This window comes from Sarcophilus harrisii, chromosome X (genome assembly GCF_902635505.1).
Source record: "Sarcophilus harrisii chromosome X, mSarHar1.11, whole genome shotgun sequence".
Taxonomy (NCBI): Eukaryota; Metazoa; Chordata; class Mammalia; order Dasyuromorphia; family Dasyuridae; genus Sarcophilus; species Sarcophilus harrisii.
Genome location: NC_045432.1, coordinates 50,668,788 through 50,688,402, shown reverse-complemented (window position 1 = coordinate 50,688,402; position 19,615 = coordinate 50,668,788). Strand labels below are relative to the sequence as shown.

At 40.9% G+C, this 19,615-nt stretch overlaps 2 protein-coding genes and 1 pseudogene across 3 annotated transcripts in view; 1 reads left to right on the top strand and 2 right to left on the bottom strand.

Moving 5' to 3' along the window:
• Positions 1–222: 222 nt before the first annotated feature.
• LOC116420359 (heat shock transcription factor, X-linked-like) lies at positions 223–3,695 on the bottom strand. The gene is given in 4 exon segments (XM_031945066.1): positions 223–762; positions 764–1,089; positions 1,131–1,140; positions 2,241–3,695. Coding segments are annotated over 4 exon segments (1,410 nt in total). The 5' UTR covers positions 2,775–3,695.
• Positions 2,968–7,738, top strand: LOC116420358 (annotated as a pseudogene).
• A 3,572-nt stretch (positions 7,739–11,310) lies between these two features.
• The window catches only part of TMEM185A (transmembrane protein 185A), a 28,354-nt gene continuing 20,049 nt past the window's right edge, over positions 11,311–19,615 (bottom strand). For both annotated transcript variants that reach the window (XM_031945221.1, XM_031945222.1), the window contains 4 exons: positions 19,133–19,216; positions 15,575–15,751; positions 14,697–14,820; positions 11,311–13,058 (listed from right to left, as the gene is read on the bottom strand). In XM_031945221.1, coding sequence (XP_031801081.1) covers positions 12,814–13,058; positions 14,697–14,820; positions 15,575–15,751; positions 19,133–19,216 — 630 coding nt within the window. In that variant the 3' untranslated portion in view covers positions 11,311–12,813. The remainder of the gene's footprint in view (positions 13,059–14,696; positions 14,821–15,574; positions 15,752–19,132; positions 19,217–19,615) is intronic.

The following is a 19,615-nucleotide window of genomic DNA, read 5'->3' as shown; positions in this document are numbered from 1 at the left end:
TCCCCACAATCTCTGTTCCCCCCACATCTCTTCCATTTCCTAAATCTCTCCCCCCAAGTCCCCCTTCCCTCCCATACCCCATCCCCATGGGGAGAGCCGAGAGAAAGAAGAAAAACCAGGAGAGAAGCCACAAATTTTATTCTTGAGATCTGATGGAATGTCCTCAAAAAAAAGGGGGACGAGCGTTGGGGGGCTTAACCCCCCGGGAAAGAGGATCAAACCTCAACCCTCGGGTGCGCGTTTCCTTCGTGGCGGGCAGTCTGATATGGGGGGCGCCCCGGCCGGCGTGGTGGTCACCATGGGCATGGAGTAGCAGGGGCCCCAGAAGGGCAGCAGGCCGGCCACGTGCGTCTGGAAGGCGGTCAGCTCCGAATACATGGCCGGGTACATCATGGGCCGCAGGGAGCCGCCGTGGAGGGTGTGAAAGAGGGAGGCGGGGGCGGCCAGCCCCTCGGGGGGCAGGGGCCGGTGGCCCATCAGGGGGGGCAGGTGGAAGGGGCCGAACTGGCTGAGCCTGGCGGGCGCCGGGAACCCCCCGCTCAGGAGCGGCCCGGCGGGGAAGCCCCCTCGGACCAGCGCGCCGCCGTTGCCGGGAGCGACCTTCTTTCCGCCGCCCGGTTTCGCCTCCGCGCTTCTGGGCCCCGTCTCTCGGGAAGTAGAAGCCACAGCGGGAGCAAGAAAAGAGACGGGAGAGGGGGCAGAGGTGGAGACCGAGGCAAAAGTGGAGATGGAGGCAAAAGTAGAGGAGGCAGAGGCGGACAGGTGGGGCAGACGAAGTCACAGAGGTAGAAGCGGAGGCGGGACAGGGGTGAAACCAGGTGGAGGCAGAGGCACAGCAGGCGGCCGTACAACAGGCAGAGGCTGCGGCGGCGGCGGCGGCGGCGGCGGTGGCGGCGCTGCGCTTCTTCGCGCACTTGCCGGCGGGGGCACACATCGGGTCCTCCGGGTTCGGGTGCTGCTCTTGGCCGGAGCTCTCGCCGGGACTCGGGGTCGGCAAGGAAGGATGGCCGCTTGTGTTTTTCACCCCCACTCTTCTCTTCATCTTTGAGAGCAACTGAGGGCAGCCTCTTTTAAAACTGGGGTTGCACGCTTAACTAAAACCAAAAAAAAAAAAACCAATCCGAGATAACCGAGGAAAAGCTTGTAGCCGCAGAGATCCAGCTCACGCTCTCCTCCTTGCAAATCACAGATTTGGGGGAGCTGCTTAACCCTCGGTCTCCCAACCCTTAGCCTCGGGCTGCCTCCTTCTCTCGCTCCCCAGAGCGGTGGTGCTCCCAAGTGGGGACCGGAGAATTCTGGGGGTGGGGGCGGGGGGGGGAGGCGGTCTTTGGCAGGGTCCACAAAATTCGTTTCTATTTCTAACGTGGTCAATAGCTAGACATACAACCCACGGAAAGCAAATCTCTTTGCACAGATCCTCGCTTTCTAACACTGGCAAAGGTGCCGAGACCAGAAGCCAGAGAATCCTCTCCCTAAAACAATTCACAGTTGAGCAGATTAGTCTCAGCGCGCTCAGTGGGAATTTCTTGGAAAAACTGTGGGTCAAGGCAGGGTAAAGTGCAGGCCAGATCACACCAGCTTCCCCAATTCCCGAGTGGGAAAGGCTCGGGGAAAACCCCGCAAAGCTGCGAAGCAGGCACCGGAAGGTTTGAATGGCTCTCCATCATGTCCTAGTTCAACGTGCTAGCCCTCCTCATTTCCCATCATTTAAAGTGCCATTTTACTGCACTGAAATACTTGCTCCAAGCCCAACGTCAGCACTCTGGCAACACGAATGGAGCGATTCTCATGCAAATGATCCCCCATGACCATCATTATATCCTGTGATATTCTAATAATAACATCCTATATTGTTCTTAGCTTAGTTTACTTAGTGGGTATTAGAGGAATAGACTATATAGTACCCCTCTATCATTCTGTTCTACATAGGATCCAGGATATCACATCCTGTATGTTTAGCTAACGATCAAATGGCACCTAAAAGACTTTAGAGCAAGGCTTTTGTCAAAATGCCCCCAAGTTTCAGAGCGATGGCGTGGGAGCCAAAGCCGAGAAAGCCACCCCCCTTTAGCCGGACGCTATAGCCGTCGGATTTGGCAGGGCAAAACTCCTACTGCTCAAAATCAACTTCCCTTTTGCATTTGAAACCCAAGGGAGCCAAACCAAGGCCCTTCTTGACATCAGTGAAATGACATCACTCCATTGAATGAACCGGCCCCGGCCCAGGTGATGGAAGTTACCTTGTTGAGTGGACAAGCTGCTCTTTCTTCCACCAGAAATTCCTGCAGGGAGGCAGATCTCTCCACGTCTTGCCGGACTTTGCTGAAGCCGTAGAGGTTGAGCTGGCGGATGAAACTCTTCATGCAGTCGGTCTCGAAGATCCTGATGGCGCTCCTCTTTTCTAAAATCTCCACCTTGAACTGCTCCTCGTCTATCACGATGCAGGTCCCGTCTTCGTTCCAACAGATTGACTGAAAGCGGTCGCTTTCGACGATCTTCCAGAGCTTGCGAGGGAAGGTGAGGGAGAAAAACTCACTTTCCTCCATCGCCAGGCTTTCGGTGGCAAATGAGAAGCATGTTCTTTTGGCCAAAGGTCCTTCGGTCAGAGCCTGAAAAGCGCTCTCTTCCACCAGAGCCCTCAGGTCAGCGTCCATAATTGGGATCTCACCTTCCTCCGGAGGTGCAGAAGAAAAAGTCGAGTGGCTGCTCTGCTCTGTGTCTGTGGCTTCCCCTCCAGGAAAATGTTCTTCAGATTCGGATTTCTCCGACTCCATGTTTAATCTCTGAGTCTCTCCTGGGCTTCTTACTGTGCTGCAGGCATGCAGTGTGCTCAGGCTTGCCAGCGAGTGAGCAGGCTAAAAGACAGTTAGCAAGAAACTTCAAGTGAGCCTAGGACATCACAATGGTTGTCTCCGGTCTCCCAGCCCTGACATCACAGGATGATTTGGCTTCCCTGGGAGCCCCGCGATGGCGATTGGGCTAAATAAGTTTCTGAGAGATGAGGGCTCCTTCCAGCCACCTGTCAGCTCTGAAAATCCCTTTCGATGTGCTGCTCAGCGCCGTGAAAAAGCCAAGTTTATATAGCAGCATAATTTCATCCAGTTAATGGACGGAGTTCTAATGGATAGCAACATTGTTATGGAGTTCTTATCTCTGGAGCCGGCTCCCCGTCAGCGGGAGCAGCACGGGGAGGAAAACGAACTGACCTTTCGCCTTGGCGCCGAGCTGGAGATGTACAAAGCATCTCGTTCCCTAAAGCTGCCAATCTTTACGTTGCTCCCCAGAAGGGACGGCAGGTGACATCACGGGATAATTTGGGTTTCCTCCTTGGCACCACAATAACCCTTAGGCTAAACAAGTCCCTCAGACCAGGGCCCCTTAAAGCCACCTGTCAGCCCTGAAGATTCCATTCCCAGGGGGGCTCCTGACCCCTGGGAAAAAGGGAAGGTTTTCCATAAGCCTGATTTCATATACTGAAGGGAGAGCCTTCTAATGGACAGAGCTGGAAGGGATAGTTAAGCCAGTCACTGATCTCTCAGCTCTAGAACTGGCTCCCGGTCAAGCTGATAGCCCAGAAGGGAAAGCTCATTTACTCTTTGCCCTCTCCCCGAGCTATATATTCTAAGCCTTTTATTTCCCAAAGCCGGGGGGGTCTCTCTGTTACTCCCCAAAGGAAACTGCAGGCCCAGAAATCCTTTACGGGGCGCCCCGAGTTCTCGGGCAGGCCACAATTTGGGGTACACGCTTCTTTAAAAAGAAAAATGCCATTTGCAGATCGGTCCCCGAACAGCCACATGCAATAAAGGTCAGGCAGCCAGTCATAGGACCGTAGATGTACAGCTGGAAAGGAGCTTAGGTGCCACCCAGTCCAAGTGTCTCCCTTTATAGATGAAGAAACTCGAGGCCTGGGACAGAGTGACTTGTCTAAGGTCACAAAGAGAAGTGGAAGAGCTAGGATTTGGACTAGGGTCCCCCGAAGCCCAATTCAAGGCACCTTCCACTGTCACTGGCTTCACTGGCTTCCTTGCCTGGCTCAGAAAGCACATACCCTCACGGTAGACTGGGTTTAAGCAAAATGGATCCATTCATTTTTAAAAAGAAAACACCAAGGCACAGAAACAGTAACAAAATAGGGCGGTGGGTTCTGGTGTTCCGTCCAAATGGAAGGGAAAGTGAACTGCCCACGTTCTCTCGGGGAATAGTGTCAGCACATTTTTTCCCAGCAACATTCACCAAAAATCCCGATCTCTTCCTCTAAACCCATCCCAGAGGAACTTATCTTGCTTTGCACCACAGGACTAGAAGGTCCTAATCCTTTGTATTTGGGGTTGTCATTTGTCCCTTACCCTCCCTTGCCATCGGGGAGGTGGTGCCATGACCAGCAGGTAAGTTGGACTGAAATGAGGGAGGCCCGGCCAAGGGCATCTGCCTCACTTTCCCCACCAGAGCTATCTGGGGGGGGGGGGAAACACCAGATTGGTGTTTTTTTTATTTTTTTTTTTGGGGGGGGGACTAGGCAAAAGAGGCCATTCTCTGCTCCATTTCTTAGCTAGCCTTAATCGGTGATTGGGAATTATCTCAGTCAAGCTGAGACCTGTTAGACTTCAACTTGAAAAAGACCAAGGTCTCTCACAGCATCCAGAGCCATTTCCAGTTATCCTGATCTGTATCTTTTTGTGGGGTAGTACCAGAAGCAGAAGAACAAGCAACAATAATCAGCATAAATTACAAGAGATGCTCTCCCCGTTGTCAAAAGTATTACAATAAGACGTGATCATTTTGCTACTGATTCTGGGTGGAAAACAAAATGTTCTTCAAAAAGTAACATCCCTGGGGCTTACCCATCAGCTCCTGCCTAGCCCCGTCTGCCTGCTGCTCCCTTGTGGAGAGCTGCCCAACATCCTGCTCACAGCTGTACCAGGGCTTGGAAAGCCCACTCTGGACCACCATTTACCCCAGTTAACTGCTAAAAAATAAGCCGATATAAGAAAACAGATGAAAATCTTGAATACTTGACACCCCAAATCCCCTTGCCTCAAGAACGGGGCCGACGTACCTTAACGTGGACGATTTAGCCCCAAAAGGACAGTTATGTGACGGCTTTGATGAAGACCCTGAATGTCCCAGTTAGATGCTAAGTTTGAAAATCAAAGGAAAGAAGGTGGAGTTATTGTTGATCACCATGGCCATGATTTCCTCCCTGAATGATGGTTTCATAGAATTTTGGGGCTTCAAACAGATAATTCTGTATTATATGCCAGTCTTGAAAAGAGGGATTATATCCATAACTTTAGCAAAGTTGCAGGTTATAAAATAAATCCCCATAAATCCTCAGCATTTTTATACATCACCAACAAAATCCAACAGCAAGAGATACAAAGAGAAATTCCATTCAGAATAACTGTCGACAGCATAAAATATTTGGGAATCTATCTACCAAAGGAAAGTCAGGAATTATATGAGCTAAATTACAAAAAACTTTCCACACAAATAAAGTCAGACTTAAACAATTGGAAAAATATCAAGTGCTCCTGGATAGGTCGAGCGAACATAATAAAGATGACAATACTCCCTAAACTAATCTATTTATTTAGTGCTATACCAATCAGACTTCCAAGAAAATATTTTCATGACCTAGAAAAAATAACAACAAAATTCATATGGAATAATGAAAGGTCAAGAATCTCAAAAGAATTAATAAAAAAAAATCAAATGAAGGTGGCCTAGCTGTACCTGCTCTAAAACTATATTATAAAGCAGCAGTCACCAAAACCATTTGGTATTGGCTAAGAAATAGATTAGTTGATCAGTGGAACAGGTTAGGTTCACAAGACAGAATAGTCACCTATAGCAATCTAGTGTTGGACAAACCCAAAGATCCTAACTCTTGGGATAAGAATTCATTATTTGACAAAAACTGCTGGGAAAACTGGAAATGAGTATGGCAGAAATTAGGCATGGACCCACACTTAACACCGTATACCAAGATAAGATCAAACTGGGTCCGTGATTTAGACATAAAGAATGAGATTATAAACAAATTGGAGGAACATAGGATAGTTTATCTCTTGGACTTGTGGAGGAGGAAGAAATTTGTGACTAAAGACGAACTAGAGACCATTATTGAGCACAAAATAGAAAATTTTGATTACATCAAATTAAAAAGCTTCTGTACAAACAAAACTAATGTAAACAAGATTACAAGGGAAGTAACAAACTGGGAAAACATCTTCACAGTGAAAGGTTCTGATAAAGGCCTCATTTCCAAAATATATAGAGAACTGACTCTAATTTATAAGAACCCAAGCCATTCTCCAATTGATAAATGGTCAAAGGATACGAACAGACAATTTTCAGATGATGAAATTGAAATCATTACCACTCATGTGAAAGAGTGTTTGTTCCAAATCACTATTAATCAGAGAAATGCAAATTAAGACAACTCTGAGATACCACTACACACCTGTCAGATTGGCTAAGATGACAGGAAAAAATAATGATGATTGTTGGAGGGGATGCGGGAAAACTGGGACACTGATACATTGTTGGTGGAGCTGTGAACGAATCCAACCTTCTGGAGAGTAGTTTGGAACTATGCTCAAAAAGTTATCAAACTGTGCATACCCTTTGATCCAGCAGTGTTACTACTGGGCTTATACCCCAAGGAGATACTAAAGAAGGGAAAGGGACCAGTATGTGCCAAAATGTTTGTGGCAGCCCTGTTTGTAGTGGCTAGAAGCTGGAAACTGAGTGGATGCCCATCAGTTGGAGAATGGTTGGGTAAATTGTGGTATATGAATGTGATGGAATATGATTGTTCTGTAAGAAATGACCAGCAGGATGAATACAGAGAGGCTTGGAGAGAATTACATGAACTGATGCTAAGTGAAATGAGCAGAACCAAGAGATCATTATATACGTCAACAATGATACTGTATGAAGATGTAATCTGATGGAAGTGGATTTCTTTGACAAAGAGACCTAATTCAGTTTCAATTGATCAATGATGGACAGAAGCAGCTACACCCAAAGAAAAAAACACTGGGAAATGAATGTAAACTGTTTGCATTTTTGTTTTTCTTCCCAGGTTATTTTTACCTTCTGAATCCAATTCTTCCTGTGCAACAAGAAAACTGTTTGGTTCTGCACACATACAACATATCTAGGATATACTAGGACATATTCAACATATATAGGACTGCTTGCCATCTAGGGGAGGGGATGGAGGGTGGGAGGGAAAAATCGGAACAGAAGTGAGTACAAGGGATAATATTGTAAAAAAAATTACCCTGGCATGGATTCTGTCAATAAAAAGTTACTATAATAAAAAAAAATAAAATAAATGGGATGACAGCTGTAAAATGCTTTGTAAATATTAATGATATATTATATATATACATTTATATTTGTAATTATATTTATATAATATATATATAAATTTATAATTGTAATTATCACATATAATGTCATTTATAATTTTGTAATAAATATATATTATAGTATCTAATAAATAAATGATTGCAAAAAAAAAAGAGGGATTATAGTGTAAGGATACCACAAAACAATATTCAGTATGAAATCTTGCAAATTCTTTATGAAGTTATGGGCTCCTACAAGCATGAAATGGTACACCGCCTGCCCAGCAATGTACCAATGAACCAGAAGAACTAAAGAGTAATTTAGATCAGATAATGAAATGGATTGAGTTTTGGATAAAAGATAATAATTGAATTGTGAGGCTTATCATATGATGCTGAGAGGTTTTCTGGATTTCTCCCTCCCCGTGCAATAGAAATTTAGACAACATACACCAAAATTTACCACCTAGGATTGTACTGTAGAAGCCGAGGAAATGGACAATGTATAAGACTGAGTTGTGTCTAAATTAATTTTTTTCCTCCATGAGAAAACTGACCCCCCCCCCAATTCAATGAAAAAGGTACTAAGGACTTTTAAATTTTAGGAATATTCAGCATTCTCATATATTTCCTTTAACTGCTAAAGAAGAAGCAAATTTGAGGTATAAATCTTTAATACTTGACACACATGAATACGTCCAGCCATTCTGGAGAGCAATCTGGAATTATGCCCCAAAAGTTATCAAACTGTGCATACCCTTTGATCCAGCAGTGTCTCTACTGGGCTTATACCCCAAGGAGATACTAAAGAAGGGAAAGGGACCAGTATGTGCCAAAATGTTTGTGGCAGCCCTGTTTGTAGTGGCCAGAAGCTGGAAAATGAATGGATGCCCATCAATTGGAGAATGGTTGGGTAAATTGGGGTATATGAATGTTATGCGATATTATTGTTCTGTAAGAAATGACCAGCAGGACGAATACAGAGAGGATTGGCGAGACTTACATGAACTGATGCTGAGCGAAATGAGCAGAACCAGGAAATCATTATATACCTCAACAACGACACTGTATGAGGATGTATTCTGATGGAAATGGATTTCTTCAACAAAGACAAGATCTAACTTAGTTTCAATTGATCAAGGATGGACAGAAGCAGCTACATCCAAAGAAAGAACACTAGGAAATGAATGTAAACTGCTTGCATTTTTGTTCTTCTTCCCGGGTTATTTTTACCTTCTAAATCCAATTCTCCCTGAGCAACAAGAAAACTGTTGGGTTCTGCACGCATATATTGTGTCCAAGATCTACTGTAATCTATTTAACATGTATAGGACTGCTTGCCATCTGGGGGAGAGGGTGGAGGGAGGGAGGGGAAAAATCAGAACAGAAGTGAGTGCAAGGGATAATGTTGTAAAAAATTACCCTAGCATGGGTTCTGTCAATAAAAAGTTATTTAATAAAAAAAAAAAAAAAAGAAAAAAAATACTTGACACACACAAATGAAGGCTAGGAAGAACTGCTGATTTAGAAATAAAAGAGCCTAAGGGTAACGATATTATTTATCTTTACCTATATATCATATATATCATTATATAAAGATATAATCATTTATTAATTTACTAATTTAACATTAACAACAACAAAAAAGAAACAGTATTCTGCCTCCTCACCCGCCCCAAAGAAACAGAACTGTTCAATTTGGGGGGTTTCCTTTTGACTGAAATATGGCCACACTAAAGCTCACATTTAGAGTTGGAAGGGACATTAAAAGCTACCAAATGCATCTCTTTCTTTTTATATCTGAGGAAACTGAGGCCCAGGAGATGATGACTTTCTCAGGATTACACGACTAGAAGTGTCTTAGTTAGAATTTGAACTCACATCTTGTGACTTTCTCTCCCCCATGTCCTGCTCAAGTCTTTCACTTAAGAGCCCCAAAAGGTGGGATTTTTTTGACTTCCTAGAGAAAATTTACTTAATTGTTCCAATTAACTTAGTGGGAATGTATAATTTTCCTTTTGAATTGTGAAAACTTATAAATTCTAATTTAATGAATTAATGTCAAGGGCTTAATGATCCCTCCCCCCGGGGGGGAGTGCAACTCGCTTCTATGTGGTAATAATCTTAGTTGACCCCAGACTCGGGGAGTTTAAGTCAAAGCTTCGTAAACTGGGTTGCGACCTCATGTAAGTGAATATAGGGGTTGCGAAACGATGGTTTATTATCAACAGGCGTTTATTTTCTATCTTTTATATTTTATATAGCTACATATCATAAAAATTTCTTGAGTTAAAAGGGGTCACGAGTGGGAAAAGTTGAAGAAGCTCTAGTTAAAGTGATTTGTGGGTACAGTGATCCAAAGCAATCCTAATAGACTTTGGACAGAAAATGCCTTTTGCATCCAGAAAAAGAATTAAGGAGACTGAATGTCAATCAACACACATTATGTTCACTTTCTTTTTCTGCCCTTTTTTTCTCCCCTGGTTTTCACTCTCGCTCTGATTGTCTTCTCCACTTCACATGCTTCGTAAAACAATGTGTATTAAAAATAAATTAACAGATTTGGGTAGCCTCACAGTGTTTCCAAGGCAGAATTGAAATGGAGTTTTACTGATTTCAAGGGCAGCCCTCTCACCAAAACATCACGGTGCTTTTAAGAGAACTCTCACTTAATGAATTTCTTCCTGTGGTTCTAGAATAAGACCCAAGTATGGTTATTTTACTCGTTGTGACTAGCTTTGTCATGTGAGGTACCTCGAGTGGGACTTATTTCTGGGTAATTGCAGCACTTGAGCATATGACAGTTTTCCACCAATTCAAGGTACAAACCCAATTAGCAAACTACTATGGATATTTTATTGAAGGGCAGAGGAAATGTTTGTTGCTGTCCAGAAATCTCAAGTGCTGATAAAGCAATTCTTTGACATGGGGAAAAATACACCGAGTGCCATTGAGCCTGGAATCTCAGGGGGAGGGCTTACACTAATTTGCTAATTCCTCATTTTTCACCTGTAGCTCCTTCATCATAGTGGGTTCAAGCAGTCGACAGGTTGTCGGTTTTTTATTTACACTTCTATTTAACTCCAGAGGGAAAAATTAAGAACAAGATCTGGAGTTTTAAGGAGATTTCTGTTCCTTAAACGAGACAGTAGCAGGGCAGCAAGACAACAAGATCTGTCGATATCAAAGCCGGGCAGATCTGGATTCAGATTTTACCTCAGACCCTACCGGCTGGGTGACCTTGAGCAAGTCACATATTTCTAAGCCTCAAGTCTGCTCATCCGAGAATCACGATAGCACCAAAATCACAGCCTAAGATAAACCTTAGGGTTCCATAGAAATGCCAGCTGTTAGGAAAGGTAAAACTTTCTAACAATTGGAACTCACTCACAATGGAATGGGATCTCTAGATAAACTGAGGTTAAGGATGGACTGAACTGATTAGGATGAAGGAGCTTCATGGGTCTGTATGACTTAGAACCAAATCATGTAGGAATGATTTCACAGCAGGTTCTCCACCAGTGTATGACAGAGGATGAGGGAGAGGTGGGCCACTTTCCCGACAGCCTTTCAGCTTCTGAGATGGACTGAAATGGGCCAGGGGCTTGTATGCAGTGCGAGTCACCCAGTTAATTATCTGAGCCCAACTAAGGTCCTACTACACTTCCGGAGGAATGTTAACTCAGAGGAGGTCCTCAGAGTTGACCTCAGAGGAGGTCAGTGATAACCCTTCAGAAGAAAGAGCTTCTCTTTAGGGACTCCTCCCCATCCTCTTGTACTTCACGGGTCTATTATGGCAACAGCACACTGGAAGGGTAAAACTAATGGATTTTATGACCATCACACAAAACAAGTTAGACGATGTGCACATGAAAAATGAGGAACCAGTTTATTGAACAGCCATGTAGAGGGAAAAAATAGTGAATTTTAGCTCAGGTTTTTACACACAAAACTGGAAAAACTACATTCCCGCCCCCCCCCCCCCAAGCTCCCAACAGAACATAGCTGTCCCTAGGCCAGTGCAAAGGTTTTAGTTATTTACATAATTTATATTACACAGAATTCAGACAAATAAAAAAAGTCGCCTATATTGTCAAATCAAACAAACGCCTTCGGATCTATCCTGAGGAAAAATTATTTCATATGTAGTCAGTCACAAGGTTGTTATGGTGGAGGAATCTGATTTCTTCTCCACACTGGGATAATACTAATAAATTACTTTTCAATTCGTTTGTCCAAAGCAGCTGAACCGGTGTAGCATTCCCTATCGCCATGAAGTCATTTCGGACCTTACAACACAATCCTGATCTATGTATGTTTAATCTTCGCAACTCCCACCTTGGTCACCTCTCTGTATTCCAATGACAATTAATGCTTTCTTTTATCGGTAAACTGTGATTTCAAGCCTTCTGGAAATGGATGTGCCATTTCTTTCTAATTTTCAGTGTCCTAAGGGCAAATCTGTCACACGGGTGGGGATGACAAGGGTAAATTGCGGTCTGTACAGTCTGGTATCGCATCAAGACGACAGGAAGGTCATAGGCAAGTAAAAGCTATGACTGTCTGTTTCCAAATGGAATTAGTACCGAATCTGAGAATGTGATGTAACAAGCTTTGAAATTGTCTCCACTGACCGATTAGTATAGTCCTAAATATATATATATATATATATATATATATATAAAACCACCTGAATTTCAAATCAACACGTTTTTCAGTTTCTGTGGTCATGTCAACTACCTTTTTAATAAGTTCCCATACCCGACAGACACACATTAATATTTTTAAAAGACTTGAAAGGATTTCTTTCATAATAGAACATATATCTTCATATATAGGCTTTTAAAAATATTTTAACACAATATAATTATATATACAGACTAGAATTTTAACAGAATATATTACACATTGCTAAAACGTTCATATAAATACTATACAGGCATGGAGTCACTCCATTAGAAAGGTTTCACCAGTTAGACCATTAAAGATCGCTAAGAGCATGCCCAAAGAAAATCTTAACACTAAAAATAATGCATATGACGCTTTGAAACAAGTAGTGGAATAGAGAAATATTTATGCTGGTTGTAGATTACGTTTCACCACTGAGACTAGGACTACTTTTGAAAGGTATGGCAGCATTAAAAAAAAAAAAAAAAAAAAAACAACTAGGCGGGTACCCCATTGTTCACTCTTTTAAGAAAATCCATTTACTTGCTGATAGAAACTTTTTAAGTGTCAGACTCGCACACAGACATATATTAAAATAACTGTCAATATCTATATATTATATACTGATGGTTTACTAGTGGCTGTGATATTTATTTAAAGCATGAGATGAAAAGATTTGACTCTTATTTCCAATTCCAGTTTAGAATGTAGGTAAAGTAACGTAGAAGACATTTGTCTTGTGTATCTTTTATGCCACACACCGTTCATCCGATTCCTGAATTTCAACTTAATCTGGCATGTCTATGTTTAATTTTGGAGGTGGAAGGACATATTTTCCAGGACTCTGTGTAATAACTACTCTAGTCTTCTTTCGAAACATAGGAGCAATTTTTGGAGGTTCCGGAACTGGCGTCTCTTCTGTTTCCTCACTTTCTTCATGATGTAGATCGTATGATATATTTCCATATTCTCTTAGAAAAGGGAAGATTTCAAGCAGAAATTGACAGAAATCTTTACGAATTCCAAACCACCCTGAAAAGAAGAATTCAATTTTAAAAAGTAGGTCAAGTAAAATTCATTTTTAAAACAAGTTTATAGTGCTGTAGTCTATACTAAAATGGTATTTATGCATTTTTGATTTTCTAATGGAAAATTAGGAATATGATCACAAAGATAAATAAAGGATATTTTATCTTCGGATATGTAGAAATGTCTTTTTTCTAAGACTCCTGCTAACTATTTTTCCAGAGTGAGAATAAGATGCATTATTTGTTTCAAATGAATCAAAGGGTAGCTATTAGAAACTAGCTTCCGATTGTATTTAAAAAACCCCAAAACTTTTTCACTCAGTTAGTTGTGACATAATAGGTCCCACCCAATCCCTCAAATGACACCATCCCCAGAGTATAGTCCCTGAAAAAATTAAGCAGAAACACCTCTCAAAGAGTCTGAGATGGATGCTGAGCATGCTTTGAGGTTTCCTCATCTGTTAAATTTCAAGTCACAAGACACACAAATATTTCTGTAATGTGTCTTATTTCACACCTGACCATACAAGGCATTTGGAATCATGTTTCGAAATGTAAAATAAATAAAATAATATAAGTGAACATAAATAAAAATAAAAGAGTTACAGAGTAAATCAATTATGTTGAAATGCAGTTATCAAAACATTTAGGAGAAAATAAATTCATGGATTCCAGAGTAAGAACTTCTGCCCTAAATAAATAACTTTAAACCTATATCTATATCTATATATATCTATATCTATATATATATCTATATATCTATATATATCTATATATCTATATATCTATATAGATATATAGATATAAAAAAAAAAGATCCATAGTTACAGGAAGCTCTGGAATCTCCAGAACAGTGAATCCTTGTTAAGTTCTACCTTGGTCTTAGGTAGCTTCTAGTACGATACCTGAGTCTGGCTCAGGCAGTGATGCTCCCTGGGATATGGGACTGTATATATATATATGATCCTGGAGATCTCAGTCATATACAGTTCCCAAAGTAGCAAAAAAAGAAAGCTAAAAGTCTTTTTTTTTTTTTTAAAGTTTCCTGACTTAACAAAACATTTTTCCAATTTCCAACTACCAATAAGAACTTGTCTTGTCCTTTATTTATGAAATCCCCATTAGTTTTTCCTCACAAGGTTATAGCCCATTTAAATATGGATAGAGACAAAATTTGTAATTTCATTGGTGGAGGAAACTTCCAGGTGAGGCTATTTCCTCTACAAAAGCAGACTAGCACCTTCTATGCAACTTGCAATTTTAATGGAGTTACCTAGATCAATGGTGTCAAATTCAAATAGAAGGAGGGACCACTAGTCCCTTCATGAGGTTTTCCGTGGGCTACATCCCGAATTCTTTTGGAAATAAAATGCTATCTATATTTTTCTGTACTTATTTTGTTCAATATTTCCTAATGATACTTTAATCTGGTTTCACTGCCGGATCTGGGAGCGTTGGTGGGCTCCGACCCTGCTCAATGTCACTCAGCCAGTACGTATTAAAGGTGGGACTTGAACTTTAAGGCTGACTCTCTCTACTATGTCAAGCTACCTCTCTTCTTAAATAGCACCATTAAAGTTGTCATATACAACAGCTGGTCAAAATTTAAAATCCTTAAGTATTTTCCATGATATTGACTTACAGTGATTGCCTCCTTTCTGTCCAAAAGTTGTTGCCATTAGAGTTATTAATGAAAGCCAAAGTGGGACAAATATAGGCACACATGAGAATGTATTATGGCCATCCAGTTTATGAACTAGCAGAATCTAAAAGAAAAAGTTTTCAACATAATCTGTTCAGAAACATTTAGAAATGGCAGATGAAGTCAGAAGCAAGAGATCTATTAAGCAATGTCAAGTCTAGCATTATTAATAGAGGGTGGTAGGGAAGGGGACATTCAGAACCTTGTCTACCTTTCAGAAAAATCCACCTTTTTGACTTCTCTATTCCTGGGCTGCCTACACAAAGCTAAAACCACTATTTGCGAGTTATTTTTTTATTTCAAGAAGCTGGAGTGATCAAGGCACATACACATTCAGTCCACTGATGGAGATCTCAAGTCTCCATAATGGATTAGGTTGTCATGAGTTGCTGTGACTCAAATACATTCATCACCTGTTGGCCAACCATTTGGTGATGAGGCTTTCTGAAATCAGCTAGCTTGGTCTTCAGATAATAGACAATCTGCACTTGGGTCAGTACTTAAAGCCTTTCCAGATCGGTAGAAGCTGCCAGACCTTAACACTTCACTGAGCTAGCTTCTGAGACTTCAGGATCACCCTCCATACTATGGTCTGGCGTGAGAGGAGCACTTCAGCAGAAGTTGCCAAATTTTAAGTTTTAATTGTTAGCATTTTTCACAGGAATGTAGCCTTCTTATTCCCATAAGTGAATGATGCCTTTGCATTAAAGCAAGAAAAAAGCACAATGCTTTCCCACTTTTATAGGCTGGCATCAGAAAACAGGACATCTGACTTTCTGGATCACAACGGCTTGCTTAAAAAACACTGGAATAACTACCTCAAACGTAAGCAGCGGCACAACAATCGTCATCCAGCTGATAGCCATGGTTATGTGTGTTCTTCTTTGTTCTGCAATCACATCCATAGAGCGCAAGAATAAGACAGACCAAACTATGTAATACAGCACGACCAGGCACAAAAAGGACATCAATATCCACAAAGGCACACAAACAACCTGGAGAAAAAAAGAAGGAAAGAGCTCTTTATAGGTTAGGCATTTTGTGGTAGGCCTTGGGAAAAAGCTCAAGTTATCAGCAGTGTTAAAAAACCTGGTAACTTGCACTTGGATCACGAATTTTACTCATTCATAGTGTTCGTACATGGATCATTATGAAAACCTTGTCAGTTGGGTAGATGATCCCCTGAATGTATATAATGAAGACTTCATCCTGATCTAATTCAAACCTGCTCTTTTCCAAGCAACATTCTCTGCAGTCCTCATGTTCTCCAGCCTTTGTGCATGAAATTATACTTGAGAACCTCTGCCTGTTGCAGGGCTTCTCAACCTGGAAAATATTTTGATGCTGGTATTTCAATCTAATTGGTTCTTTTGTAACCTAGCTGTATTTTACTTTATGCATTAAAATATACTACTGTGGGGCATCTAGGTGGCTCAATGGGTAGAGCAGCAGCCCCGAAGTTAGGAGGACCTGAGTTCAAATCTGGTCTCAGACACTTAACACTTCCTGGCTGTGTGATCCTGGGCAAATCACTTAACCCCAATTGCCTCAGCAAAAAAAAAAAAAAAAAAAAAAAAAAATACGCACACACACATTATTGTGTCCATGGAACACACAAAAAAAGATTAAAAACCTTTTTGCTTTAAACGACCTTTCTGAAAAGATATGAGAATGAACATATTACTCCTTATGATGAATTCAGGGTGAGGCGAGTCTGACTTTAGACTGTGTTAAACGTACCTTACTAACAAATATTTTACCAGCCCAAGGCATGAAGTGACCCAGCAGGGGTCCAGTAAGGGATTACCATTTGCCTTCATTGATTCTTCCCCTGCTCTTTAAAAAAAAAATATATATATATATATATTTTTAAATTTAAATGCAAAATAGAAAAAAACAAAAGAAAAGAAAAAAAAGACACAAAAAGAAAAAGAAATAGTTATGTGCACAGTAAAACATAAGGAAAGATTCAAAATATGTAATAACAAATTTCCATTTTAAGAAAGCCTATATAATAATTGAAGACATTGTATTGAGAACTGTCCATCTTTTCTTTGCTTCCTTATAGATATTCTTTTGTTTTCTGCTGTGTACTTATTCTTATCTTCTTTTTTCTTTCCCTTCACCTCCCTCAAGCAGGCATATTTATGTATATAAAATATACATATTTATAGGGGTATATTTATGTATATAAAATGTGTGCACACACACACACACACACACACACACACACACACACACTCCTCTATTCATTCTTTTTTTTTTTTTTTTTGCTGAGGCAATTGGGGTTAAGTGACTTGCCCAGGGTCACATAGCTAGGAAGTGTTAAGTGTCTGAGACCAGATTTGAACTCAGGTCCTCCTGACTTCAGGGCTGGGGCTCTATCCATTGCACCAAATAGCTGCCCCTTTCCTTTATTCTTGAGAGTTAATTTTGTTGCATAGTTCTGGCGCTGCCTTGTCCAGGCATGTCACTGATTCCTTTCTTGTGTAGCTTGTTAATAGATATGATTGTTATTTCCCTTTATTACTTGCTCTTTCCTATGATCACAGCAAGAGAACTGAAAGAGACCTTAGAAATCATCTAGTCTGCCCCTATCATTTTACAGATAAGGAAAGGCAAAAACATGGTCCCTGCCCCCAAGTTTACATACTAATGGGTGCGACAACATGTGATATAAGATATACCCAGAGTAGAAGGAATGGAAAATAACCAGGATAGAGATGTGAATTCTCCTTTAACTGCTGTAATTTTATCTAGGCCTATTGTATAGTATTGTTTCATATGCTGAGGCACACAAATGCTCAAGGACTGATTATCTATCCAATCACTTCTAACTGCACCATATGTTAGAGCTCTGCCTCTTATTACAATTATAAATAAGTACAGACAAGTATCTTCTCCTCTATGGGCCTCAGTTTCCTCAACTGTAAAATGAGAAGGTTAATATAAACTGTAAGGTCCCTACCAGCTCTAATAAGTCCATGATCACAGACTAAAGAATAAATTGGATTTATAAGAATACAAGTCATTCCCCAATTGATAAATGGTCAAAGGACATGAAGAGACAATTTTCAGATGATGAAATTAAAGTCATCTGTAGTCTTGAAAAATGCTCTAAATCACTATTGATTAGAGAAATGCAAATTAAAAACAACTCTGAGGTACCATTTCACACTTCTCAGATTGGCCAAGATGACAGGAAAAGATAATGATGTGGGGATGTGGGAAAACTGGGACACTAATGCATTGTTGGAGAAGTTGTGAAATGATCCAATCATTCCGGAGAGCAATTTGGAACTATGTCCAAAGGGCTATCAAACTGTGCATACCCTTTGATCTAGCAGTGTCTCTACTGGGTCTGTATTCCAAAGAGGTCTTAAAAAGGGGAAAAGGACCTGTGCACAAAAATGTTTGTAGCAGTTCTTTTGGTGGTGGTAGAGAATTGGAAAATGAGGAGATGTCCATCAAATGGGGAATGTCTGAACAAGTTGTGGCGTATGAAGGTAACGGAATATTACTATTCTATAAAAAAAATGAACAAGCTGAGTTTAGAAAGGCCTGGAAAGATTTATACATACTGATGCTGAAACAGAAGGAGGAATACACTGTACACAGCAACAACAAGATTGTGCAATGATCAACTTGGTTCTTTTCAATGATTTTAGTGATCCAAGGCAATCGAAATAAACTTTGGATGGAAAATGCTATCTGCATACAAAGAGAGAACTATGGAGATTGAATGTAAATCAACACATGCTACGCTCATTTCTTTTTTTTCCCCCCCTCTCATAATGTTTTCCTTTTGTTCTGATTTTTCTCTTCCAATATGATTTCATAAGGAAACATGGGGAAAAAATGAATGTACATGTATAACTGCTCAAAAATATAGTTTTTACACATAACTGGCAAAAATAAAAATTAAAAAAGAAAAAAAATGAAGAAGAAATTGAAATTTTGGTCCTTCACACAATTAATTCTGAATCACTAATCACTTTGTCTGAGACTAGGTCTGTGTTATCATGGTTTCTGTATCATTCATGACCTGACAGGTCCTAAACCCTAGTATTTGCTTTCACACAAAGAGCACCTAGATGTGGCTGCAGATATAAAGTAGTCCTCAGTAATGGCTTCCAATAAGAGATTCAACACCAAAGAATTTAAATGAAGCCTGTAAAACTCACCTTTACTCATGCTGGTTGTGATTCATTTTTCCTCACTGGCTTCCTTCCCTTTGACTAACCAAATAGGGAATTATAAGTAAACTTTATATCCATTAAGAGTTTAAAAAGCAATTACCAAAGAGAGCGAGTGCGAGAGCAAAAGAGAGAGAGAGAGAGAGAGAGAGAGAGAGAGAGAGAGAGAGAGATACATACTAGCCAGGGCCAATGGATGATCTTGTCCAGTCTTAAGGCGATGAATATAAACTGAAGAATGTTGACGGAGCACAGGATCTCTAACTAAGAATGGAGAAGAAAAGTATTAATTTACAAAACAAGGCTGGAAAACACTGCTGTTTTTAAGTTAGCATAGTACCAAGTCAAGATGGCAAACTGTAATGACATATTACCCAAAGGGGTTCATCAATTCCATTCTGATTATCAGTGTTAAAGGAGAGCTAGAATAGATGGCAACAAGATGGTGATAATTATCACCTGCTCCTGTTTACTCATTCACTCGCTCTCTCGGACACTGTCGTTCTCCTCATCGCCTTACTTGGAAGCAGAGAGGTGGCACAATGCTATTGTCCATCTCCATTTGACACACAATTCTATCCTGCAAATTGCCCCCCTTGTTTGAAATATGTTTCAAGCTATATATATAAAAGAATATATCTTATTCCCTGGGCTGGGAGCTAT